The sequence below is a fragment of the Mercurialis annua genome, linkage group LG5 (assembly GCF_937616625.2).
Source record: "Mercurialis annua linkage group LG5, ddMerAnnu1.2, whole genome shotgun sequence".
Taxonomy (NCBI): domain Eukaryota; kingdom Viridiplantae; phylum Streptophyta; class Magnoliopsida; order Malpighiales; family Euphorbiaceae; genus Mercurialis; species Mercurialis annua.
This window is the reverse complement of record NC_065574.1, coordinates 16,578,405-16,604,026: the sequence shown is the minus strand read 5'-3', so window position 1 is coordinate 16,604,026 and position 25,622 is coordinate 16,578,405. Positions and strand designations below refer to the sequence as shown.

General features: G+C 35.2%; 1 protein-coding gene across 2 annotated transcripts in view; it reads left to right on the top strand.

Annotated features, from left to right (window-relative positions):
• Positions 1–24,902, top strand: part of LOC126681137 (serine/threonine-protein kinase TOR) — a 34,035-nt gene extending 9,133 nt beyond the window's left edge. Inside the window, exons 11-57 of one of the 2 annotated variants that reach the window (XM_050376549.2) lie at positions 2,423–2,575; positions 3,969–4,090; positions 4,231–4,330; positions 4,408–4,503; positions 5,358–5,488; positions 6,080–6,182; positions 6,268–6,450; positions 6,523–6,615; positions 6,745–6,780; positions 7,259–7,357; positions 7,444–7,542; positions 7,679–7,841; positions 8,821–8,945; positions 9,399–9,451; positions 10,370–10,493; positions 10,626–10,811; positions 12,179–12,331; positions 12,399–12,551; positions 12,630–12,701; positions 12,824–12,958; positions 13,070–13,131; positions 13,240–13,337; positions 13,851–13,960; positions 14,037–14,210; positions 14,305–14,370; positions 14,746–14,814; positions 14,914–15,024; positions 15,492–15,632; positions 15,707–15,835; positions 15,962–16,127; positions 16,249–16,463; positions 16,979–17,185; positions 17,920–18,033; positions 18,108–18,311; positions 18,972–19,052; positions 20,608–20,682; positions 20,759–20,825; positions 20,913–21,073; positions 21,581–21,754; positions 22,212–22,340; positions 22,425–22,508; positions 23,207–23,268; positions 23,342–23,414; positions 23,497–23,631; positions 23,966–24,139; positions 24,221–24,486; positions 24,739–24,902. In XM_050376549.2, the coding sequence (XP_050232506.1) occupies positions 2,423–2,575; positions 3,969–4,090; positions 4,231–4,330; positions 4,408–4,503; positions 5,358–5,488; positions 6,080–6,182; positions 6,268–6,450; positions 6,523–6,615; positions 6,745–6,780; positions 7,259–7,357; positions 7,444–7,542; positions 7,679–7,841; positions 8,821–8,945; positions 9,399–9,451; positions 10,370–10,493; positions 10,626–10,811; positions 12,179–12,331; positions 12,399–12,551; positions 12,630–12,701; positions 12,824–12,958; positions 13,070–13,131; positions 13,240–13,337; positions 13,851–13,960; positions 14,037–14,210; positions 14,305–14,370; positions 14,746–14,814; positions 14,914–15,024; positions 15,492–15,632; positions 15,707–15,835; positions 15,962–16,127; positions 16,249–16,463; positions 16,979–17,185; positions 17,920–18,033; positions 18,108–18,311; positions 18,972–19,052; positions 20,608–20,682; positions 20,759–20,825; positions 20,913–21,073; positions 21,581–21,754; positions 22,212–22,340; positions 22,425–22,508; positions 23,207–23,268; positions 23,342–23,414; positions 23,497–23,631; positions 23,966–24,139; positions 24,221–24,486; positions 24,739–24,757 (5,745 nt within the window). In that variant the 3' untranslated portion in view covers positions 24,758–24,902. Of the gene's footprint in view, positions 1–2,422; positions 2,576–3,968; positions 4,091–4,227; positions 4,331–4,407; positions 4,504–5,357; positions 5,489–6,079; positions 6,183–6,267; positions 6,451–6,522; positions 6,616–6,744; positions 6,781–7,258; positions 7,358–7,443; positions 7,543–7,678; positions 7,842–8,820; positions 8,946–9,398; positions 9,452–10,369; positions 10,494–10,625; positions 10,812–12,178; positions 12,332–12,398; positions 12,552–12,629; positions 12,702–12,823; positions 12,959–13,069; positions 13,132–13,239; positions 13,338–13,850; positions 13,961–14,036; positions 14,211–14,304; positions 14,371–14,745; positions 14,815–14,913; positions 15,025–15,491; positions 15,633–15,706; positions 15,836–15,961; positions 16,128–16,248; positions 16,464–16,978; positions 17,186–17,919; positions 18,034–18,107; positions 18,312–18,971; positions 19,053–20,607; positions 20,683–20,758; positions 20,826–20,912; positions 21,074–21,580; positions 21,755–22,211; positions 22,341–22,424; positions 22,509–23,206; positions 23,269–23,341; positions 23,415–23,496; positions 23,632–23,965; positions 24,140–24,220; positions 24,487–24,738 lie in introns of both variants that reach the window. The other variant, XM_050376548.2, reaches the window with a different exon arrangement.
• The last annotated feature ends 720 nt before the right edge of the window (positions 24,903–25,622 follow it).

Sequence of the window (25,622 nt, the reverse complement as noted above, 5' to 3'; positions counted from 1 at the left end):
AATACCAATCAACTTATTTAAGATATTAGGTGAGGTTCCAACTATGGTTTTCTGGCTAAACCCATATTAGGCTTGTACTGTGCGGTTCTTAATTAACTAATCCCTGCAAATCAATCTCACTTTTCTGGTCTCTGTATATCTATTGTTTTGTCAATTGAACTCCTTTTAACAGCCCGTTAGCTGTGTTTGCTCCCTCTCTTGCAACTAACAGAGCTCGCCATTAATCATGCCTCGTTGGAAAAATTTGCTGGCGTGAAAGTGTATGACTTGGGTAAGAGTCAAAACAAACAGCAATATAAAAAATAATTTCAATCACCCAAAAAGCATATCAGAAGCTTCACCCAACTTCCTTTTTTTCTAAACCTTCTCCTGCCCAAATATGAAGATTCCTCACTTTCATCCCTCGAGCTAGTGATTGAAGTTTGACAACACCAAGAACTCATGATAAGCTTACACCAGAATGTGTATAACCTCATGCACAGCAGATGCTATAGTTTCTCTTATTAATAAAGCAAACCACAATTTATAACCACCATAAATTAATTAGCTGAAGATCAACCATATAACTATTCTTTTCTGTGATTGCTTTAGCAGAATGAGAGTTCATTTTGAAAAGATTTCAAACCTAAAAAGTATAGTTTTTATCCATCTTTCTGACTTCATTGTGGAAATTTATGAAAGACATTATATGAATACTAAAAAACAGCCACACAAATTCAATAAATAATCCTTTTCTTTACCATTTTTGTTTACCGAATCACTACAAGCACATTAATTTAGTAATGATCACACAAATTTAATAACGATCTCTGTCTCGACTAAGGTCTCAAGTAAGCCCGGTAACCCTCAGGTGGCCTTTAAGCACAAAAAGTATTGCTGCACGTGCTTTGCATTTTTCATTGGTTATATTTTTTTTCTTTGATTTGATCTCCCCATTCATACATTTTCTGATTCATTAACCATTAAAGTTTCTTTGATCGGGCTGATCGTTGTCAGTTTTAATTCTTTGTTTTTTTTTTCAAATTGATTAATCAGTTAGTGATTTTGATTAGTGCGTGTATCTGTTTTGGTGCCAATGTGTAAATGTGGTAGCATTTTTAGTAAATTTGAGTCGAAATATGTGTGTTCGTCGAAGAGAAGCAGAAGAAGAAAGCAGACGACGAAGGTATATATGGAAATGATGTTGTCTTTTATTTCTATTAGCAAAACTTCACCGTTTGGTTAATCCAAGTCATTGATTAAGTGGCTTGTACTGTTCCTATGTGTGGCTGATTTGGAAAAGCATTTTATTTCTAACACTTGCAGAAATGGAGAGTGAGCACACGCAACTAACCAACTGTTAAAAAGGGCTCCGTTGATGAAACAATAGATATACATGGACTAAAAAAATGAAAATGATTTGCAGGGACCAATTAATTAAAAATCGTATAGTAAATGGGCCCCAATTTGGGGTTAACCAAGTTTTATTATCTCTAACAACACGTAAGTAACGAACTGTTAAAATAGGGTTCAATTGATAAAACAATAAATGTACATGGACTAAAAAGAGTGCAATTGATTTGCAGGGATCAATTAATTAAGTACCAATTAATTAAAAACCGTATATTAAATGGGCCCCAATTTGGGGTTAGCCTAGTTTTATTTTCTCTTACAACACGCAGCTAACAAACTTGATAAAACAATAAATGTACATGGACTAAAAATAAGTAAAATTGATTTGCAGGGATCAGTTAATTGAAAACCATATACATGAGTCCCAATATGGGTTTAGCCTAGTTTAATTATCTCTAACAGTTACTAAAAAATAAATTTTCAGCATGTTTTGTGTACTTGTATCCCAGTGCTTCAGTGATTTTTCAGGACGAGAATTATTAAGGATGGACCATTAGTGAGTTTGATTGTCTCAATAAGAGCAGGCATAAAATTGCTTATCCTTGGTGTTTTATTTTTTTCTCCTATGCTTATGTTTTATGGTCTTTGAAAGGTCGGATAGCATAAATGTAGATATTTTTATTTCAAAATTTTGTAGAACTAGAAAAAGGTATCTGTATTAAGAAGCAATTTCCAGCCAGACAAAATTCATGTTAAGTTGGCAAGATAAAGTAAGTGCATATGGAAGTATGCTGTAGGAACACGAAAAGGACGGTGAAGGAGATGCAATTTAAATTTAATATAAAGTAGCAACTGAAACGAACTTAAAAATAGAAGATATAGTAGTTGAGATTTGGCAGAAGTCCTGGTTGGCTCTTGTATCGAGGGCCGTACATGCACTCTGACAGCACGGCACGGTGGTACAAGAGAAACGTGCTTTCTTTACGAGTTTCATTCTACTGTGTAATTTGTTGGGTCTTGATTTATGATTGATGTCTATGATCTGAAATGCATATTCTTGCTTGTCAACTAAATCCTGCTTGCTTTGCAGCTTGTTGAAAAGCTTCTCATCTCGGCAGTTGCAGATGCTGATGTCACTGTTCGTCATTCTATTTTCTCTTCTCTGCATGGAAATCGAGGTTTTGATGATTTTTTGGCACAAGCTGATAGCCTCAGTGCAGTTTTTGCTGCTTTAAATGATGAGGTACATGTGTGCCGGAGGTGTTATTAATGTGATAAACAATTTCCTTTGTAGCTGATACGATATTAAGAATTTCTGTTATACTTGATATAGTGTGAATATAACAGCTTATTTATATTACTCCCTTTGACCCTTTTGATACAAAAAGTTTTTTTGCTCATGCGTTGAGAAAGTGGATGTTTTAACTTGATTTAATTATTTTCTCTAAAGTTCCTATCTTTTAGGGTGAAACATACTCCATTGCACTCTTCTAGATTATAATTCACAAAAATCAAAGCATTTACATCAGTGTCATGCATTGACACTCAAACTAAGTTATTTTATTTTCAACAAACCAGGGTAAAGAAATAATAAATTGTGATGACATATATATATGTTAGTTTATAAGGATATATTTGATAATTTGCTACTTAGCCAACACTATTCAGTGTCCACAATAAGGAAAGCTTTCAATAAAAACTTGCTATATACGAATGTAGTACGTGCTAAAAACTTGTCCTCAATGAAAGCATATTGGATCTTAAAGCTTGCTTTAAATTTGTGCTGGTGTCTAATGACAGCCTTTCTTCTTGTTCACTTCTAGGCTGTGTTTTTTTTTCTCATGATGTTTATTGTTTCCCCTCTAGGTATTTGATTGAAATATTTGCATCTGAATCTCAGAAGTAGTAGTAGAATTTGATTTGTTCCATGACTATATCTCTTACTTTCAAACCTCTTTGTCCTTTTAGCCAATGATCAATTAAGCGAGGGAAACTCAATGGAGTTTCACTGTCTCAATGTTTAGTTTTTCATTGTTTCTGCGGAAGCTATGGTGAACAAGAGCTGATCTTGCTTTTTATAAAATTTATATTTTCCTTTCTAAACTTTGCATATTTAAAGGTTTAGCTCCCCAGAAAGTTTCAGATTGTTGTACAAAATATATGCGACCTTCTTTATAGTTTTCGCGTGACGGATAAGACTAGTTTCGGCCCTGCTTGTACTAACTTTCTGTCTCCATTACTGCTATCAGCTCTTGTATGCATGATTATAATTAGCTGTCTAGAAATGCCAGTTCCACTAACATGCTTTGCTAATTCACTGTAAAAAGATTGCAATTTGATATTGGACTGTTTTCTTCATGATATGTGTGCGACTTGGGTTGTCACCCTTATGACATGAATACAGTTATGATTTGCATGTATTCGTCTCTGGATTTTTCCATGGTTTAGTATTTGCCTGTGTGGACATTCCTTTTTATAACTGCATTCAGGTGATCTATTTGGTTGTATATGTGCAGCCTGCTCTATGAAGTGTGTTGCTTAATGATGGGATACTTGAATAAGACTTCTCATGCATCCCATTGCTTGGTATCCTTGTTTAGCGTTATTAATAATCATAATTTTTTTTCCTATGCCAGGATTTTGACGTTAGGGAATATGCAATCTCACTGGCTGGGAGATTATCGGAAAAAAATCCTGCATATGTTCTTCCAGCACTTCGTCGGCACCTGATACAGTTGTTGACTTATCTTGATCAAAGGTGATGTTATCTTAACAATCTTTTAGATCAAAATTCCAGTACATTGTAATGCAGGATTTTCATTTGGATAACAAGCTAGTCTCCTCTCTGTATAAGATGCAGAAGAACCTGATATATATTTTTCATTGCAATGTCAGCAGTGCAGATAACAAATGCAGAGAAGAAAGCTCAAAGCTGCTAGGTTGCTTAATACGCAATTGTGAAAGACTTATACTTCCATACATTGCACCAATACACAAGGTCTAATTTTCATATGATATTTGTTTTTTTTTCATTGGCCTACATTCCTTGCTATAACAAAAATGACTTCTTTTCAGGCTCTTGTGGCAAGACTTAGTGAGGGTACTGGAGTGAATGCAAATAATGGTATTATCAGTGGAGTTCTAGTAACTGTTGGAGATCTTGCTAGAGTGGTATGTAAACTCGTACATTGTTTCTCCATGCATAAATTGAACCAACAATTAGGCTTGTATCAATACGGATAACCCCAATACATCGAAACTCATTGCCCATGGATAAAGAAAACAGTTTCAACTTACTTTTGCATGCCATAATGTGTTTTGTATCTTGCTTTTGATTGATAATAATGTGGAATTTATTTGGGTGGACGGATTCTTATTTACATATGTTATGGTAGGTATTTGTGAGATTTCTCCCTCATATCTGACATATATTTTGACAAGAATGTGAATTAGCAGAAGGAACTGGTCAGCCCATCATCTGATGTTATTGATGCTGGTCTTTTGTTGTTCACCTAATCATGATTACATAGCTGTTTCCATAATTTATAACGTGAAATGTCATTAAGCTCTTTTGGCACTCTGTTGCTTACATAGATGAGCTTCACTATGCTATTGGAGGATCATACTCTGCCTTTGAGGCATACACATGACATTTCTGTATGTGCAAGTGATTTTCGATACTAGATATTCACATTCTTGAGAGATTCTAGTCGTTGCTCCTAAATCTTGTAGAAATTGATCTGTATAGCTGCATGGCTGGCCTTCCATACATATGCTCATTTTTTTTGTTCTCTCAAAGTTGCTTTTAAACTTTTTTAAGATGCAACATTTTGTCAAAAATCCAAACCATCTATTTGGAAATCTCCAAGCTGGAATTTAAGCAAGTGCCTGTTGCACTTTTAACTTTTTTTTGCTGCTTTTTCTCTATGACTATCTTAGCCTGGTTGCCATATGACAATAACAAATCTTTCATATCTTATTTTATATTTGCTAATTGGTTAGTTTGGATTCTGGTGCTTGTTTAGGGTGGTTCTGCTATGAGACAATATATTGGGGAACTTATGCCATTGATTGTTGAAGCTTTATTGGATGGAGCTGCAGCTACAAAGCGTGAAGTGGCTGTTGCAACACTTGGCCAAGTTGTTCAGAGCACTGGGTCTGTAACTAATTTCTATGTTATTTTCCGATCAAACCTTCAATCAAGGGCCTGTTTGGAATTTCTTTTTGGGGTCAATAAAGTGCTTGCAAATTATTTAATCAATTGATTGATTTTTCTTTTTTCTTTTATTTTTTACCATCTGCTTTTTCCTAATTCTGTTTTTTCGTAAAGTATCAATTTACCTACTTCCAAAGCTTCCAGACCTCAAAATTTTAAAAACACTTAAAACTTTTATTTTTCCAACCTCAATCCCGAGTACACCCATAGTCTGTTTTGATTTCTTGATATCAGTAGGAATTGCAACATGAGGGTGCTATTTTGCTCTTGGAAAGAGCAATTCAAATTTACTTTCAATTTCCAATTAAAAGATGCAATTTTATTTTTATAATACTATTTCAGTTGTTGGCATTATAATTGGTGTATGAGTTAAATTCAGTTAGCAGGAAATGGGACTTGGATTAATCCACTCTTTTTTTGTGTTCTTACTTTTTGTAATATGTAAATGTGTTTCATGTAATTTGAATCTAGGTTCCTTTCTGATCTTGTATTTGTCTTCTATGTGATTGTTTCTTTCCTTTTAACTGATAGGTATGTCATAACTCCTTATAATGAGTATCCACAGTTGCTGGGGTTGCTTCTGAAGTTGTTGGATGGTGAGCTGATGTGGTCCACTAGGCGTGAAGTACTAAAGGTGACAGAATCAGAATGCTTCGTTGTGGCCTTTTGCGTTTCTTTGATGCTAGATTTATATATATACACATTATATTTTGTACCAGGTCCTGGGTATCATGGGAGCCTTGGATCCGCATGCACACAAGCGAAACCAGCAAAGCTTGCCTGGATCACATGGGGAAGTTGCCCGTGCAGCCAGTGATTCTGGCCAACACATTCCATCAGTAGATGAACTTCCTTTAGACCTTTGGCCATCTTTTGCTACTTCTGAAGATTATTATTCCACGGTAGTACTTAAACTGCATTTATCATTCTTCTCAATCTTGATTGTTATAAAAAATTCCATCTGATAAATTCAGGTTGCTATCAACTCTCTTATGCGAATTCTTAGGGATCCTTCACTGGCTAGCTACCACCAAAAGGTGGTAGGGTCTCTTATGTTCATTTTTAAGGTAAATCAACAACATTATTTATATAGTTATCTTGCTTCTTTACTAGCTTTATTTTCAATGTTTGATTTTATCAATTCAATGATTCTTTATTTTTATTTTTTATTTTGTTTGGTGGTTCTACAATGTTAGTCAATGGGCCTGGCTTGTGTTCCATATCTACCCAAGGTTAGTGCATATTTTAACTTTAAGTTATACTTATCTCTTCTGCTCTTATACCGTCCCTTTTGCGAAACCCTGAAATTGTACTGAATATATTAATAGCATGAGATTTGATATATCTGTATGATAAGGCAACTATTTTCCCAAAGTGTAATTATCAAATAGGTAGGAGTTTTGTCTACAATGTCCTTAACAGCTGTGTCAGCCTATTTTTTAAAAATTCTCTGACTGCATATACACAGTAAATATATAATTCTCCAGCATATTGACCATTTAATAGAAAAAAGGCAGAAATAATACCAATTTGTTGCCCATGACAATGTATGTAACTCAGATTGACTAAACTGCTTTCGGAAATCATCTTTTAAATTGCATATTTATGATCTGTTTGCATCTTGGTGCTTGTTTCAGTTTTTTTTCCTTGAACAATGTCATACAATCTTGATGGACATATGGGTTTTTGCTAATTGTTTACCTGCTTTAGGTTTTGCCTGATCTCTTTCACACTATCCGTACCTGTGATGATTATCTTAAGGACTTCATAACATGGAAGCTTGGAACTTTGGTTTCTATAGTACGACAGGTGATCTGTAATTTCTTAAAACTCTCTGATGCATACGGCCTTCTTAGAGATGTTCATTATGATGTATGGAACATGTGTTTATGCAGCATATACGAAAATATCTTCCAGAATTGCTGTCGTTAATATCTGAATTATGGTCATCTTTTAGTTTGCCTGCTACTACTCGTCCCGCACGTGGTTTTCCAGTAAGTTAATGCTGTCCCTGTTCTTCATGTAGCTACAATCATTTGAATGTCACATTTTCAGTTCATCGTTTTGCACTGTATCAGTCTGCTAATTGTTCCTTCCCCTTCCTTCATTAAACTCATCATGTCTTATCAGATTCTGCATCTAGTCGAACAACTTTGCTTGGCGCTCAATGATGAGTTCAGGACACATCTTCCAGTTATTCTTCCATGCTGTATTCAGGTTTTAAGTGACGCAGAACGGTATAATGACTACACCTATGTGCTCGACATACTGCATACGCTTGAAGTTTTTGGTGGTTAGTACCTTATTGGGCATACTATTTGTCTTCTATTTTAAAATATAATTAATTTTTTTTGATTGAATTGCATAGTCAACAAGACAAATGTAAGAGAATAAGACAATATTTTCTGTTTCTAAAAGACTCCCAAAATTTGATGCTTTAATCTCCTTACAGAAACAGCCAAAGTAGCCTAATCAATTAGAGAATTGAAAGCATAAAATGCCTATACATTTAAAGAAAAACTCCCATGAGAAGTTGCTGCAGTCAAGCAGTTTGAATTAGTAGAGGAGAGTGTATATAAGAGCGGCTATCATCTTCTTTCTCACTAGCAATATGAGAGTCACATATTTCTAAATAATTTACTATTAAATGAGCCAGTTCGCAAATTTCAAAGTTCAACCGAGCTTGGGAGATCAACTTAGCTGAGCATCACTAAGTTCAAGATTTGCTCGTTTATGAAACGGGGTTTTAAACTAAGCTTCAGCTTGGTTCGTTTAGTTTTATAAACAAACTTGAACAGATTATTTTTGAGCCACGCTCCAAATAGCTTGCAAGTGCCTTTGTTTATTTTTCAGCCCTAGGAGTTCATATCATTAAGATCTAGTGATCCCTAGCTTGTCAATTAATGGCACTTTCTTTTGAATGAACACAATTTTGCACTTCTGTCAAGGGCATTAACTGAGATTATAAAGATTTTATTTCTTGTGGATGGCCTCTTATTTTTGAGACTTCTAATAAGAACATGTGCAAATCTCTTGTGTTTGAACTTGTGAACAGGCATTTGTAATGAAAAATCATTAGACTACTATGTGTAGAGAGATTAGACAAGTTTCTAAACCTTTGTTTGAGAATAGCTTGTAATGTAAATATCCGAAGGGAGAAGAAAAGGAACTCTTAGGTTTCAGCCTTTGGAGCTCAAGTTACTAAAGAAGTCTTGTTCTTCTGACTCTTTTTGTTGCAATTTTTAAAGACTTCCCACAATTAAATGATGTAGGGACTTTGGATGAGCATATGCATCTACTTCTTCCTGCACTTATTCGGTTGTTTAAAGTAGATGCTTCAGTGGATATAAGACGTGCTGCTATCAAAACATTGACAAGATTGATCCCTCGTGTACAGGTGGCTGTTCCTTTTTCAGTCAATTAGTATTTAGAATGCTCTCCTTTATCCTCAGTTTCTTTTTATAATGTTGTTCTTTGTCCTCTGTTTCTTAATAGAATGTTCTGTTATCCATATGTATTTGTTGTCTTTTACTTTCAACTTTTATCCTGTATATTTCTTTGTGGCTAGCGAATGCCATATAGGTTTAAGCAGGAAAAAATGGTTCCTAAAAGTGCAGGTTTAGGAGTTATTTCTATAAATCTATGTCTAAAAGTTATCACAAAAGGGTTCAAAGTTGTGTTTGATTTAAATAGCATGTTTTAAAGGAGAAAACGCAATCCCAGACAGACTTAATTGTTTCTTCACAATATGTCGGTCGACATTATTTTCTGCTTATGTCAAAGAACCTCTAAATGCATGTATGTGCTTAAGTAAGTGGCTGATAACTTCTTTTCAATATTTCTTCATCAGGTTACTGGTCATATTTCTGCTCTTGTTCATCACTTGAAGCTAGTCCTGAATGGGTAGGTCTCTGCATGTAAAGGAAAAATGTTCATCTTTATATACAGTTGTGTTTTTTCAATTTTTAGACATTCTTTGGATGTTAAATATGTTACCATTTTCTGTGCATTGCAGTAATGATAATTTATGCATCAGAAATACATGTACCGATCTAGAAGACCTCAATTTAATAAGAATTCTTAGTGTTTACTCTGTTTTTTCTCTCCTAAAATGCTTATATTCTCCTTGGATTAAGTAGCAGTTTTCTGTTTGCGCAGATCCCTTCTAGGCCTTCCCCTGCTATTACTAACTAAGTTGTAATTTTAGCCAAATCCGCTATCATTTGATCTAGATGGAGTAATATTATAGGGCTATTCTATTATTTATTTACATCTTTATTGGACTTTGTTCAGCAGGCCAGGACTCCAATTAATAAGGGAATGAAACAACTTCAGTTCTCATTTTTGTTTTTGTTTTTTCTGAGTCAGTGGGAGCTGGTCTAATTCTTGGACCTTAAGTTCAATTTTGGTTAGCATTAATTATGGATTCTACTCTCCATCTAGGATGTAAGCTAGGATCCTGGAATATAGGAATGAAATGAGAATTTGCTGGTGTAACTGCTCCTCTTACTTTTCTGTTTGCTTTTCATAGAAAAGAAAAAAGCCATAAGGTACCTCTAAGTTTGTAGAACAATTTTTTTTCTTTTCGTTTGAGGCTTGCCACTTTTAACCATGGAGGAAAAGTACTTTTGTAGTTCCTGTTTAAATTTGCACTTCTGTTGTCTTCTCATATCCTCTTAAATTTCTATGGTTTTATTTCCTCAATAGTTTGGAGAAGCTAATGCCTTCACTATATTTTTCCGATTAGCATTTTGTCATCCCCTTTTTCGTCAATGGAAGTATTCATTTATCTCATCTCTTAATGTAAATTTTTATCAACAGGAAGAATGATGAAATAAGGAAAGATGCTGTCGATGCACTTTGTTGTTTGGCACATGCTCTTGGGGAAGACTTCACCATTTTCATCCCATCGATTCACAAACTCTTACTGAAGCACCGACTGCGGGTTAGCATTCCAGAACTACTATGATCATTATTTTTTCTTTCTTACCTTTTATTTCTCTTTTTTCCTTGGTCATTATAGGTATTAAATGATTGTCTTGTGCTACAATAATTTTAGTGTCTCATTCATCTTCAGCATAAAGAATTTGAAGAAATTGAAGGACGTTTGCGGAGACATGAACCTTTGATCTTGGGGAGCACTGCTGCCGAAAGGTTAAGCCAACGACTTCCAGTGGAGGTTATAAGTGACCCTTTAAATGATATGGACAATGACCCTTACGAAGATGGGACTGATGGGCAAAGACAAACTAGAGGACATCAGGTAATTTTTTTAATCATATGTTTGGGGAAATTCTTTCTACTGGCTGTGAATTTATCTATGCTGCAAATATGTTTAGGTAATTACTAAGCCTTGTCGAGTCCTAAGGGAAAGAGAAAATAGGTTGTTATTTTAGACACTTTTCGACCCAAGGTGGATGTGTAGCATGACAAACATGATATCTCCTTATATTCATGTCTGAAATTTTTGTCGAAGTGGAATATTTTGCATGGTTTTGATAATTAATTGCCTACTCATGTTTTGTTTGTCTTTGATTAGCATGAGTTATGAAAATGAATTATTACAATCAATCTGACTGCCACGCCTTCGGTGTGATTTGGGAAAGGGGAATACTATGGTATGAGAAATCATATATGAAAGAGATGATTCAAGAGATGGACAACTCCATTGCACTGTAACACAACGTTGCTAACTTGCAGAAAACTGAATACGCAATCATTAAAATGATAATTCATCTCATTTTGATTGAATAGTTTCTTTTTTGAAGTTATGTAGAGAAGCATGTAGATAGTGTAATGTAAGATATGCATTTTGAAAGGGGAAAAAAAAGAGAAGGAAGGCAGAAACTAAATCTAGAATTGTTGATACTTGTGAAACCCAAGAAAGAATTCAAGAACTCTATGACTCTAGAGAATAACAAAGAATGTGGTGAAAACTTTTATCAAATTCGGTTTTGAATTGATTATTGCAACTTCAAATATTGGCTGTTCACAGCATGTGTAAGCACATATAACACAAGTCTTTAGGCCCTAGCCATGATAACCAAATAATTAAATTGATTCTGGCTGGCCTTTCTTTTATCCAAGTTGTCTTGCTGAACTCCTTTTCAATTTCCCTTTGCAATGTAGCTTTAAAGAAACTTCTAACGGACAAGAACATGTAGCATTTAGTGCTTACTTTCTATGGAAATAAAATAAATGATAAATAAAATTAAAAGAACTGCAGCTAATTTATTCTCTAATTTTCTGAGTATATTCTTTTTATATTGTATGTTAAGATAATAAAACTGTTGTCGGAGCCTCACTCAATATCTTGAGCTTATGAGGTTATATGCATAGTATCTGAGCCTATATGATCATGAGCCTAGAGTGTGATCCTTGACAACCCTCATTTGATTAATTAAAATATTTGAGCTCAAGGTGAGGTGGGCATGTGTGCTTGGCTGTTCATGCTTCAACTTCAACCTTGATGGGCATTTACGTATGGGGTGTGTGTTAAGATAATAAAATTATTGTTGGAGCCTCCCCAATAGCGTGAACTTTTGGGCGAATTGGTTATTTGACATTATAATAGTAAATTATTATTTTGTCTGACTTTACAAATTTCTGATTATAGAAAGCTTTGTTCAGGTTAATGATGGTAGACTGCGCACAGCTGGAGAGGCTTCTCAGCGCAGTACTCAAGAAGATTGGAAAGAATGGATGAGGCATTTCAGCATTGAACTTCTTAAAGAGTCGCCTGCTCCAGCATTACGAACCTGTGCCAGGCTTGCACAATTACAGGTACATCAATAATGTTCAAATATGCTTTCACTCTCTTCCTTGTCATTCTAATGCACAAATTCTGCAGCCTTTACTTGGCCGGGAGTTGTTTGCTGCTGGTTTTGTTAGCTGTTGGGCACAGCTGAATGAGGGTAGTCAGAAACAGTTAGTTCGAAGTCTGGAGATGGCGTTTTCATCTCCGAATATTCCTCTTGAAATTCTAGCAACACTTCTTAACTTGGTATGTCCGAGCTTCATATTAATTTAGGTCATTCCTGTTTGGCTTATAGAATTTTTAAAAAAATTTCTATCTTTGTAGGCAGAATTTATGGAGCATGATGAGAAACCTCTTCCAATAGACATCCGTCTACTTGGTGCTCTTGCAGAAAAGGTTTCATTTCCTCTTTGTGACTTGTGCAGTTGCAGAACCGTGATATTATTGTTGCATTGGATGTTCATTTAGAATGGTTCTGATACATTTCATGGATTTGTATATGATTGATGGTTCATCAGTGTCGTGCATTTGCAAAGGCTCTGCATTACAAAGAAATGGAGTTTGAAGGTGCTCACTCCAAGAAGATGGATGCTAATCCCGTTGCTGTTGTTGAAGCACTTATACATATAAATAATCAGTTGCACCAGCATGAGGTATTTTATCAGAAAATAAAGCATGAATATTTAGTTGTTTAAGCTTTTAGTTATGATATTTCCCTTTTCTGTCTTCTTCTAATCAGTTCTCTTTTTTAATGCTATTTTTAGGCTGCTGTTGGAATATTGACTTATGCCCAGCAAAATCTTGATGTTCAACTCAAGGAGTCCTGGTATTTATTTGTTTGAATCTTTTTTTCTTGTCCATGTGAAATATTGAAGACAGCTATGGTTTAAAAGAAAAATTCATCACTACCCTAGTTTTCCTAATTCTTGTTTAGGTATGAGAAATTGCAGCGATGGGATGATGCTCTCAAAGCATACACTGCAAAATCTGCTCAAGCATCAAGTCCACATCTTGTCTTGGAAGCTACACTAGGTCTGTATCGACTATGTCCTGTTAGATGTAACTGTTGTTTGGTTTATTATTATATTTTTTCCTGTTGTGTAGGTGACTTCTTAATGCACGTTGGGAATTTTTTGTGCGTAGCTATGATAACCTTTTTAAAATTACTGTAAAAGACGTGGTCCAGCTGTATGGGTCAAGTCTGCATTGTGTTAATGAGTATATATGATAGGGGTATCTATTATAACCCTCCCCCATATCCACAATGTTCAATTTATCTTGTATGGAATAGTTTCTTCACTGTTCTTAACTGGCTCTAGACAGTGTCATGTACTTGCTGGAACTGGTTTGACTTACATCCAGAATCTTTATTTCATGATATTCATGTACAGTTACTGCTTAAAGAGCTCATTCCTTTAAATCTTTCTTAATGTTTGAATATTGTTACTTATCTGATTGCACCTTTTCATCAATATTTTGAAGTTCAAAGATCCTGAGATATATAAAGTCCAGATATTCATCAGCTCAGTGTGTCTTCCTTTGTAGGAAGGATGCGATGCCTGGCTGCATTAGCTCGCTGGGAAGAGCTTAACAACCTATGCAAGGAGTATTGGACCCCAGCAGAGCCATCCGCTCGATTAGAAATGGCACCAATGGTAGCTTCTATTTTTTTCTTTTTGCACTTTAGTTAGCATCCTTGTGTGTGCTTATATTTTAATATGGTTGGCCCAGGCTGCTAATGCTGCCTGGAATATGGGAGAGTGGGATCAAATGGCAGATTATGTATCTAGGTTGGATGATGGCGATGAAACTAAACTCCGGGGTTTGGGTAATACTGCTGCTAGTGGCGATGGAAGTAGCAATGGTACATTCTTCAGGGCCGTCTTGTTAGTTCGTAGAGGAAAAGTATTCATCTTACCATATTTTATTTCATTTCGTTGTATTGTTTCTTCTTTTGGCCCTGTGTACTTCATTTGATGCATCAATTTTTTTATTGAAGTATGATGAAGCTCGGGAGTATGTTGAGAGAGCTCGAAAGTGCCTAGCAACAGAGCTTGCTGCTTTGGTAGGTTTCTCATGTTCTTGTGCTATCTTCTTGGCTTTAATTGCGACCAATTCCTGTAAATTTGTTTATATGGAAAGTCAACAGGGTTATCTCTATAGGGATCTGTCTGCGTCCCTTCTTACTTTTCCCATAATCCTGTCTAATGAAATTTAGTTTATTTTTAAGTACATAAAGATGCAATTTAAATATGTTCATACATTTTACACATGCCCTACCTAACTGAAACTACTTTGGAAGTATAATAAAGTGCAACTCCTCTTTGTCATTTATGAGTACAAGCCCATTTATTACAAGTCCCCATAAGGGGGAATCCTTTCTACTGACATCCTATTGATGTGTTTTGATCCTGATTCTGCCACACATTATCCTTTTCAGGTTTTAGAGAGCTATGAGCGTGCTTACAGTAATATGGTTCGAGTTCAGCAATTGTCTGAACTAGAGGAGGTTTCAATGTTATTTTTATTTTTTTTGTTATACTTTATTTATGTAAGCATGTAAACTTGAATGATTTGGAACTGTAAAGCACTAATGTGTTCTTCACAGGTAATTGACTATTGTACTCTTCCTGTGGGAAATCCTGTTGCTGAAGGACATCGGGCCCTTATTCGAAATATGTGGACTGAGAGAATTCAGGGAGCAAAGCGTAATGTTGAGGTAGATGTGATATGTAACTGTAGTTTTCTTTTATGTGATTGCAAAATAACAGCTATGTTGAAAGGGAAATTATTTTGGATATCCTTTCTTTGGCTGTAATGTAGTGCAATGAGCACTGGCCGGTAAAGACTAAAGAAAAAATCATGTAACTGTTTTTTACATGGAGTCTGGAAGGAAATACAGAAAATAAATTTATTGAATTGAACATGAGGAAAGATTAATCAATCGCTATAAGCTTGGAAGTATTTAATGGATGGTCAGTTTTTTAATATAACAAATATTTGAAGGCAAAAAACACAACTTGATGTTCCGTACTCCCAAACGGGTCGGTTGGGGCTAGCTAAAAGTAACTAATCCGGATTTTTTAGATTGTTCTATTGAATCACTTTTGTTCCTCCCCAGTCTGCTCCATTAATCTTATTCACACCCTAGTCATTTTTTTCTTCTTGTTTCTCATTTTCTGTCAGGTCTGGCAAAATGTATTGGCTGTAAGAGCACTTGTGCTTCCTCCAACTGAAGACATCGACAATTGGCTCAAATTTGCTTCTCTTTGTAGGAAAAGTAATCGAATTAGTCAGGCCAGATCTACTTTAGTTAAACTCTTGCAGGTCAGTGATGCTGCCTTTAGATAGAGCAAAAAAAAGTTATTTTATTTGATCTCTGCTCGTTTGCATTTATTCAGTATGACCCTGAGACATGTCCTGAAGATGTGAGATACCATGGGCCTCCTCAAGTGATGCTTGCATACCTGAAATATCAATGGTCACTTGGGGAAGATCACAAGAGAAAAGAAGCATTTGCTAGGCTACAGGTATGGATAACTTATCTCCCAGTTTCAGTATCTGTATTCATGAGTTTCATTTGTAGTGGTATGACCTGAAATCAATTTAAATTCTCTTCTTACATATTTCTGTTGACTCACAAAATATTGTAACAGAATTTGGCCATAGAGATTTCAAGTTACCCAAATATTCACTCTGCTCCAGCTACGGGGTTAATGAGTGGGACAAGTTCAAATGTTCCCCTTCTTGCTCGTGTTTATCTTGAACTTGGAAACTGGCAATGGTCCCTTTCTCCTGGATTAGATGATGATTCCATACAAGGTAACTAAATTCACGATCCGGCCATTTATAGAAAATAAATGATAAGAAAGAAAGTTTCTTGTGCAGAAGAAAAAGAATTCTCAAGTAAAAGCTTTGGTCTATTTCCTTGTTTTTGTTGTAGAAATCCTTGCTGCATTCAGGAATGCCACTCAGTGCACAACAAAATGGGCCAAAGCATGGCACACTTGGGCTTTGTTTAATACAGCAGTGATGTCTCATTACACTGTTAGAGGGTTTCCAAATGTTGCCTCACAGTTTGTTGTTGCAGCCGTCACTGGATATTTTCATTCAATTGCTTGTGCTGCAAATGCTAAAGGGGTGGATGATAGCTTGCAGGTAAAGAACTTCTCTGGATATAGGGAGCTGGTAGCAGTGTAATGGAGGATGGCTTTATGTTAAACTACCTTATGAGTGTTTTGTGGAAGCTGGGTGTGTAGATGAATTTTGGATTTGTTTGTGGGAAAATTACAAAGATAAAAAAAATCTTGTAGAACCTGGTGAATTGGCACTGTTATTTCTTTTTCTGCTTTCTCTGTTTATATCATTGATAGGATAATCTTCTTCCTAATTGAATATGAAGGTGTTCCTCTTCTTCTTAACTTTCTAGAATGTTGAATTTTTCTTCTTCTTTAATTATTGAATAAGGTATGCTTCTCTAAATTAGGCCAGTGAGATAAAGATGAACATGTGCTATGTATAATTGGTCAGACATCTTGTTAAAATGACAAATACAGAATCATGCAGATGATGTCTAGTTTCTTTTACAAAGTGGTTAAGCTATTGTTTGTTTATCTTATCACTTGCATAAAATGGCGATTCTCCATTATTCTAATCTATTCTTTCTGCTTCAGGATATACTTCGTCTTCTTACTTTATGGTTCAACCATGGAGCTACTGCAGAAGTTCAAATGGCACTACAGAAGGGGTTTGCACATGTTAATATTAACACGTGGCTTGTTGTTTTACCCCAAATAATTGCCAGGATACATTCAAATAACCATGCTGTTCGAGAACTAATACAATCACTTTTGGTTCGAATTGGGCAAAATCATCCACAGGTCTAACTTCTCTTGTTCCAATGAAATTGCATAGTATCTTAAGTAAATAAAAGTGCATCCAGCAAGTACTTAAAGTTTTCCATAGAGTAAATGTTATATTAGTTTTCTTGTTCTTTGAGTGTAAAATTTTAGTAAATTACATCAATATTGAGAAGTTTTTTTGAGAGAAAAATTTCCTAAATGGATGAAGTCTTATCTATAAGACCTGAAACAAATTAGGTGCTGATAAATTCTGCATGCTCCTGTTAAAAGTGGGTTGACCTTCTGCTCTCACTCATGCATATTCCCTGAAATGTAATTCAAGTTCACTTAATAATAGTTGCAAATGCAAGTAGTTTTTCTTTATATGAGATGTTAAAGTGGGAAATTCCACATTGGTTGTGTGTGTGAGTGGACATGTGTTTATATATTGGTTGGGCACCTCCACTTGATACCAATTGGTTTTAAGTTGGAATCTAACATGGTATCAGAGCCTTGTCCATTCACACAATTTGAGTTTGGCCCGGCCCACGTGAGATTTACGTGAGGGGGGACTTTGTTGCTCGGCCCGTACACCCTACGCGTGAGGGGGAGTGTTAAAGTGGGAAATCCCACATTGGTTGTGTGTGTGAGTGGACATGTGTTTATATATTGGTTGGGCACCTCCACTTAATACCAATTGGTTTTAAGTTGGAATCTAACAAGAATATCTTCTTTTAATTGATTTCAACATCTAAAAGTGTCATTATTTGCAGGCTCTTATGTATCCCCTTCTTGTAGCATGTAAATCCATCAGCAATTTGCGTAAAGCTGCTGCTCAAGAAGTGGTAGACAAAGTTCGCCAGCATAGCGGTGTACTTGTGGATCAGGTTAGTCTATTAGTCCACTCGTAGTTAGTCAAATGTTTGTTGCACTGTTTTCCTTACACATTTTGTACATGTAGGCACAACTCGTTTCAAAAGAACTAATCAGGGTTGCAATACTTTGGCACGAAATGTGGCATGAGGGATTGGAAGAAGCCAGTCGATTGTATTTTGGGGAACATAATATTGAGGGTATGCTGAAGGTTTTGGAGCCCTTGCATGAAATGTTGGAGGAAGGAGCTATGAGGGAGAATATTACCATAAAGGAGAGGACATTCATTGAGGTTTTCACCAATATTCTTACACTAAAGTTTATTTTCTTTTCTTATATCTCCGAGCATCACAGAGTAGTGATTGGTCATTGTTGGTACAATTTGAAACAATTAGAACAATCATTCAAATGTGGAATGTTGGAGTCAGCTGCCTTGACCCGCAAGGATAACTTCAGTCTATAAAGTTACTATACTGGTTGATTAGGAGTTCCTTATTTCACATGCATGGGCTGCATAGGGAATTTTTTTTACTGTGTAATACATTTCATAAATTAGCAAATATGTTATGATGATTTTCTTAAAATTTTCATTGTCATTGTTTCGTTTTCTTTCTGTTCTAGTTGTACATATTTATTCCTAACATGTCAGTAGGTGAGCTGCGGATGAATTAATTAAGAACTGATACTTGGCTATCTATTCTCTCTGTTTATGTATGTCTCTTTGACATGATGTGCTGTACACCTATTCATCCTTCATTTTATTGTATCTATATTCATATGATGTCATGTTCCTTTCCAGTCCAGAGCTTGCATGCACAATCTAATAGCTTCGTTTAACACCTTCATTTTACTAATTGAAACTTTCTTTTCAGTCCTCTATTTAGGGCTTTGTATGATTCCACATGCAATACATGGTGATCTAAAACTATTTTCTCTTTAATTATCAATACAGGCATATCGGCATGAATTGTTAGAGGCATGGGAGTGTTGCATGAAGTATAGGAGAACTGTAAAAGAAGCTGAGCTTACCCAGGTATACTAGCATGATATTTTGCTCAACATGATTCTTTATTTAGGTTTTTTTCTGCCTGGGTGATTAGATAGGGCCAACTTCTCCTATGTCTGTTTGTGAGGTGCTTGTTGTCAGATTGGATTTAATACCTCTCTGTGTGAAAGTTCCTCTCAATATATAGAAAATAATAGAGATTTACAAGGCTGATCCTCAGCAATTCCATCAACTAAATTTAGGCTGATTTCTGGTAATTATTTGAACTAGGCTGTTTTCAAGTAATCAGATCTACCTAAATAATGAAGTTATATTTTTTACAGCATAAAGAAGTTGTATATTTACAGCAATAAAGCTTGATATATACAGTCACATTCTCATGCCCATCTACTCAGTAATGATAATTCGGTCAGATACCTGAACACATTGCAGTCTTTCATCGTCTTTTTATTTCCATTTTGATGTTGATGTTGTTTATGGTCACTGAAAATTTCAAGGCATTTCAATCTGTCCTCTTATGTTCACTATGGCAGACCTATTCCTTGGATGGTTTGGAAATAGCCGTGTCTAATCACATATTTAATGATTTATTTTTACCAAATAAATAGTAGAAGTGTAGAATAAAGAAAAAAAGAAGAAATTTTATTGTTAAGTTATATATTACAATGAGAAATGCTTCTAAATATTTAAAAACAAGGACTTGAGCTAAGTAAGTAATATTCTAGAACATTCTAGAATGCTTGAATAGAATATCATGAAAAGGATCACTTCTAAATTTAAGAACTCCAAGAAATTCCTAACTTTGCAAACTTTATAAAAATTCGTAAATCTAAATCATGAAAAGATATCGGCAGACTGAGATCTTCTATACTGTAGCTTCGGGTAATCCCACATCATATGGCCAATTTATGACGGTAGTGACAGATCACATCTGTATTTTCGTCATATTTTCCACACAATAAACAAACAAGTTCTGAAATTTAAAAAATTCAGAAAATTTCAAACTCAACTAAACTGACCTGTATGAAACGTGCATCTCTGAGTAAACAAACTACCAACTGACTCCAAAAACGGGCTCTACAGAGCAAGGCAAGTCGGGCAAACAAAAATTAAGCGAACTCGTAAATCTTGAAACTTCTGGGAACTTTCTTAAATCTGAAAACTTAACTCATTGATACTTTGACAATTATCAATTCAAGCACTGAATGGATTAGGCAAGTATTTTAGTGGCCTCATGGTTTAGCGCAAAGCTTTGACTGGTTGCTCTTAGTTCCTTATCTTCTTTTTTATTTGGCTCATTCCTCTATTCCAAATGAATTTAATTTAAACATTTAGATTCGAGTGCCCCAAATCATGGTTACTGATTGATTTTTATCACTCACCATTGGAACTGGCTTATAGTGTCCCTCAATTAGGTTCTTCAGGAACAGTTGCTCAGTTACCGAAAGAACTTTCTTAGACAATGGAATTGGACTGTACATTTGTGTTTTAGCTGTACATTTGGTCTTTTAATGGAAGGAACAGTGTGTATCTTGCATTATTAAAACAAGGTAGTAAATTGTTTGAATTCTGCTATGTTTAGGCATGGGATCTTTACTACCATGTTTTCAGACGAATAGATAAGCAGCTTCAAAGCCTTACTACCCTGGACTTGCAGGTAATAAGCCTTTTATTATCATTTTATATTGCCTTTTCATTTCTGGAACTAATTTTTCATGCTTGTTCAAAAATAGTCTGTTTCTCCGGAGCTTTTAGAATGCCGTAATTTGGAGCTTGCTGTTCCTGGAACATATCGTGCAAGTAAGATTGAGCCTACTATTTCATGAGACTGTTCAGTGGTTGATTTGCATTTCTTAAACTGGAATCTTGATTTTGTTCGAATATCAGATTCACCAGTGGTCACAATTGCATCATTTGCACGCCAGCTTGTCGTTATTACATCGAAACAGCGACCCCGAAAATTGACTATTCATGGGAGTGATGGTGAAGATTATGCATTCTTACTGAAGGGACATGAAGATCTACGCCAAGATGAACGTGTCATGCAGGTAGTCTCTTTTACCTATTTCTTCTCTCTTGTGCACTGAGCTGGTAATGAGGTTTTCTTGCTCCTGTTGCCGAGGCCGTTTCAGTTGTACTGCATGTCTATTCTCCACAGATAGATCCTGACAAGAGAGACTATTTTAATTAAGGCTTGCTTAGTTATTAAAGGTGAAAGACGAACTGAGATGACGAGGGGTCCTAGGGCCCAAGGCGAGGCGTCCGCCTTTTGGAAAAAAGACGCATAAAGAAAATATTAAATAATAAAATACTGTTTAAATTTTAATGTTTTCTGGCTAAATTATTTTTAGGCAGTTGCTGCCTTGCTGGCTTTTTTTTTAGAGTCTTATTCCAATAAATCTCAGGTCAATTATAAGGTTTAGTTAAAAAATAAAAAAAATAAAATAGAGCCTGTTGTGCAATGAGGCGGAAGAGTCTGTAACAACTATGAAGGCTTGCATTTTCAATTTCTGACCTCGTAAAAGGATAAAAATTCCTGACTTTCTCATTTTCAGCTCTTTGGATTAGTAAATACTCTTCTGGAGAATTCAAGAAAAACCTCTGAGAAGGATCTATCTATTCAACGATATGATGTCATTCCATTATCTCCGAACAGTGGATTAATTGGATGGGTTCCTAATTGTGACACCCTACACCAACTCATTCGAGAGTATAGGGATGCCAGGAAGGTATGTCAGGTCTTACTTGCCAATGGATCAGTGCACTTAATATGTGTTTCTATAAATTAAAGGTTTAAATGCACCAAAAATCACCAACTTTCGCATGTTTTTGGTAGTTAACATAATATTTTAATTTTGGCATATTTAACATGAACTTTCCAATTTTTTGCAATTAAGACCACACGTGTTTTCCTTTAGAAAATAGTGTTATTTTACATCCAAAACGACGACGTTTTAATATAAACGGTGCCGTTTTACATTCAAAATTGTGCCGATGTCTTTAATTGCAAAATTTTGGAAGTTCATGTACTTTTTTGCCAAAATTAAAAGATTATGTTAAGTACTAAAAACACGCGAAACTTGGTGATTTTTGGTGTATTTAAGCCTAAATTAAATAGTTACGCTGTTGCTTTCTTGGTTAAGGAAGCTGAATTTTTTTTGCTGATTTATGTCTCTACAATTTCAGATAACTTTGAATCAAGAGCACAAATATATGCTCAGTTTTGCTCCAGATTATGACCATTTACCACTCATAGCTAAGGTGGAAGTGTTTGAATTTGCTTTGCTTAATACTGAAGGAAATGATCTAGCGAGGGTATGAAAGGATATTTATCTCTTTGTTCATGTTCTCCTTAACTGTGGACCTTGTTCCAGGTAACATATCTGTGGTTTCTGTTAGGTTCTTTGGTTAAAAAGTCGCACTTCAGAGGTATGGTTGGAGAGGAGAACAAATTACACAAGAAGTTTAGCAGTCATGAGCATGGTAAGTGTTTACATTCTATTTGATCACTTTTTTTTTAGTGACCTTATAACTATGCCAGTGTTTAGGCTATTCGCAGGCTTTAAATTAGTGAATATGTGATTGGGTCTGTTAATAAAATTATTGGGAGAATTGGTTATTTGACATGGTATCAGAGCTTCTATAATCAAAAGGTCTAGAGTTCGATTCTTGGCAATCCTTATTTGGTTAAATCAAATATTTGAGCATAAGAAGGTGAGGTGAGCTTGTGTGCTTGTTTGTTTACACTTCCAGCCCAATGGGCATTTGCATGCAGGGGTATGTAAAGATAATAAAATTATTGTTGAACTCTCACCCGATAGCTTGAGCGTTAAACTATTGGGTAAATTGGTTATTTGATAGGGCGTAATTTGGAAGATGATTATACATGCTGTTTCTGACAGTTGCTTCTTGCCTGTATAGCAATTTTCTACGAGGCCATTTCTTGGCTTTGATTTTTGACTGCAGATTTCTAAAAAATGTTTTTGGAAGTTGCTCAACTGTCTGTTGCATATGTAAGATGAATGAAAATGCAGAGTGTTTGGTTGGTCATAGGTGGCAAAGTGTTAAATGACTACTTTGCACCATTGTTAAAGGGTGCCTAACTTTGCCTTGTACAAGGCTTTCTCTACTATTTCCTTTTATTCCTTTCTGATAGATCAATTTAAGCATTACTGTTTCAGGTTGGTTACCTTCTTGGCTTAGGTGATCGACACCCAAGTAATCTTATGCTTCACCGCTATAGGTATGTAGCCATCAGAAGAATGTCATGTATGTGTTACCGTTTGAGATTTTATTATATGTTTTGTATTTGCTAGTGGGAAGATCTTGCATATTGACTTTGGAGACTGCTTTGAAGCTTCAATGAATCGAGAGAAGTTCCCTGAAAAGGTGATGTTTCAGAGAATTAGGCTATGGCTTAATGTCTTGTGCCTTTCGATGTAGTTAATTTGTGCTGATTTCTTTGATGTAGGTTCCCTTCCGGTTGACTAGAATGCTTGTGAAGGCTATGGAGGTTAGCGGTTTAGAGGGCAATTTCCGCTCCACCTGTGAAAATGTGATGCAAGTTCTTCGGATAAATAAGGACAGTGTTATGGCCATGATGGAGGTAGGTTTAGAAAAGTTTCTTGTTGTAATATATACTTATTTGAACCATGCTGCTTCACGGAGTCTGGTAAATATTGAATTGATTGCAACCTATTAAAATAACAGTAAAATTGCACATTTAGAGATGAGTGTCAGGGAAAGGTGGTGATATACAGTCAAAATAAAGGTGGTGATAAATGTTAGATACCATTATACTTTAATACTGATGAATTAATAATTTAAGCTAGAAAAAATCGACTAGAGCCTTACATTTTTCATGCCCTGGAAAATTAAAGTTAATGAGAAATCATGTGCTGTTATGATGGAACAAATATTTTCTTGGTTCAATTTTGTAGGCATTTGTCCATGATCCTCTTATTAATTGGCGTCTATTCAACTTCAATGAAGTCCCCCAAATGTCAACGTTTGCAAATACCCATGCTCCTGCTGCCGTAAATGCTGAGGATTCTGCAACAAGCAGAGAGCTTCTCCAACCTCAACGGGGTGCTCGTGAGAGGGAACTTCTTCTGGTATCTCAATTATATTGAATGATACAAATTCCAATTATGCTGCAATTTTGATGCTCACAATAAGCAATTGGGTACGTGCAGGCTGTTAATCAGCTTGGTGATGCTAATGAGGTTCTGAACGAGCGTGCTGTTGTTGTTATGGCGCGAATGAGTAACAAACTTACTGGTCGTGATTTTTCACCATCATCTTCATTATCTGCCAGCTCTATCCAACATGCAGTAGACCACACCTCCCTAATAGCAGGGGATACTCGTGAGGTGGAACATGGTTTATCTGTCAAATTGCAAGTTCAAAAACTCATTAACCAAGCCTCTTCACATGAAAACTTGTGCCAAAATTATGTCGGGTACGTTTCTCCCCTTCCTTTCATCCTTATTGACCTTGTTTTATATCCATTATTTGTGGTTTATCATATAAGCTGGTCAGAACTAGCTTCTGTTTGTTCAGGATTGAGATTTAGTTTTATGGTCATTTTCTGGAGTACATTTCTTTCTCCCCTCGCTGAAAACTTCAATTTACTGATGCATAATCATTGTATTAATCTATGACCCATGAAGGTTTAGTCTCTAATTGTCGCCACACTTGTATTCTTTTTCAGGTGGTGCCCTTTCTGGTGAAGTCAGATCACATTGTACAGTGTATCATGTATATAGTTAATTCATGGTGCTGACTTCCGACCTTAACAAGTTTTATTTTATATCTCATCTAATGTAATTTCTCTCTATATAGTATCTTACTTTAAAATGAGAAACTCTTGCTCTATATATCGGTTTCATTTGAGGTGATAATTAAAAGGAAATAGAAATTAAACTGTACTACGAGGATTCAGATTGGTTTGGTTTAATTTTCTATTTTACCGACATACAAGATTAATTATTTAAAAAAAATAAACAAAAGATTTAAAGATGATAAAATTTGAAATTAAATGTAGGTCATATAATATATTATACATTTTCATCAATTTAATATTCCAATCCAACCCCTAAATGAGTTTGTGAATATGTGCGTTGACATAGAAATACATTTGACTGTTAAATTATATAATTTTAACCTGTACAACCCTTTGACTATTTTTGTTTTGTATTGAGTATTTAATTTTTGTTAGAGAAGATAATAAAAATATTCAAAAAATGAAAGAAAATAATAAAAATGCTAAATTTGTTGAAATATTACATGAGCACCTCAAAAAGCTGAAACTTTACATTTAATACCTTTTCAATGAGGATGTAACACATGCCATACACAATACAAGTAAAAAAAAGTCAAAAACGTGTCGGAATAGGTCAAAAACGCGTCATAAACGCCTTTGACATGCGTCTGCCACGTGCATCAGAGCTGTGCGCCTTTGTCAAAACTATTCAAACATGTATCATTTATGTATCTGTTATGTATCAGATATGTATCAAGGACATTTGATTATTATTTTATTATTTTTTTAAAACAAAAATAAAAAAATAAAAAAATAAATATATTATTAATATG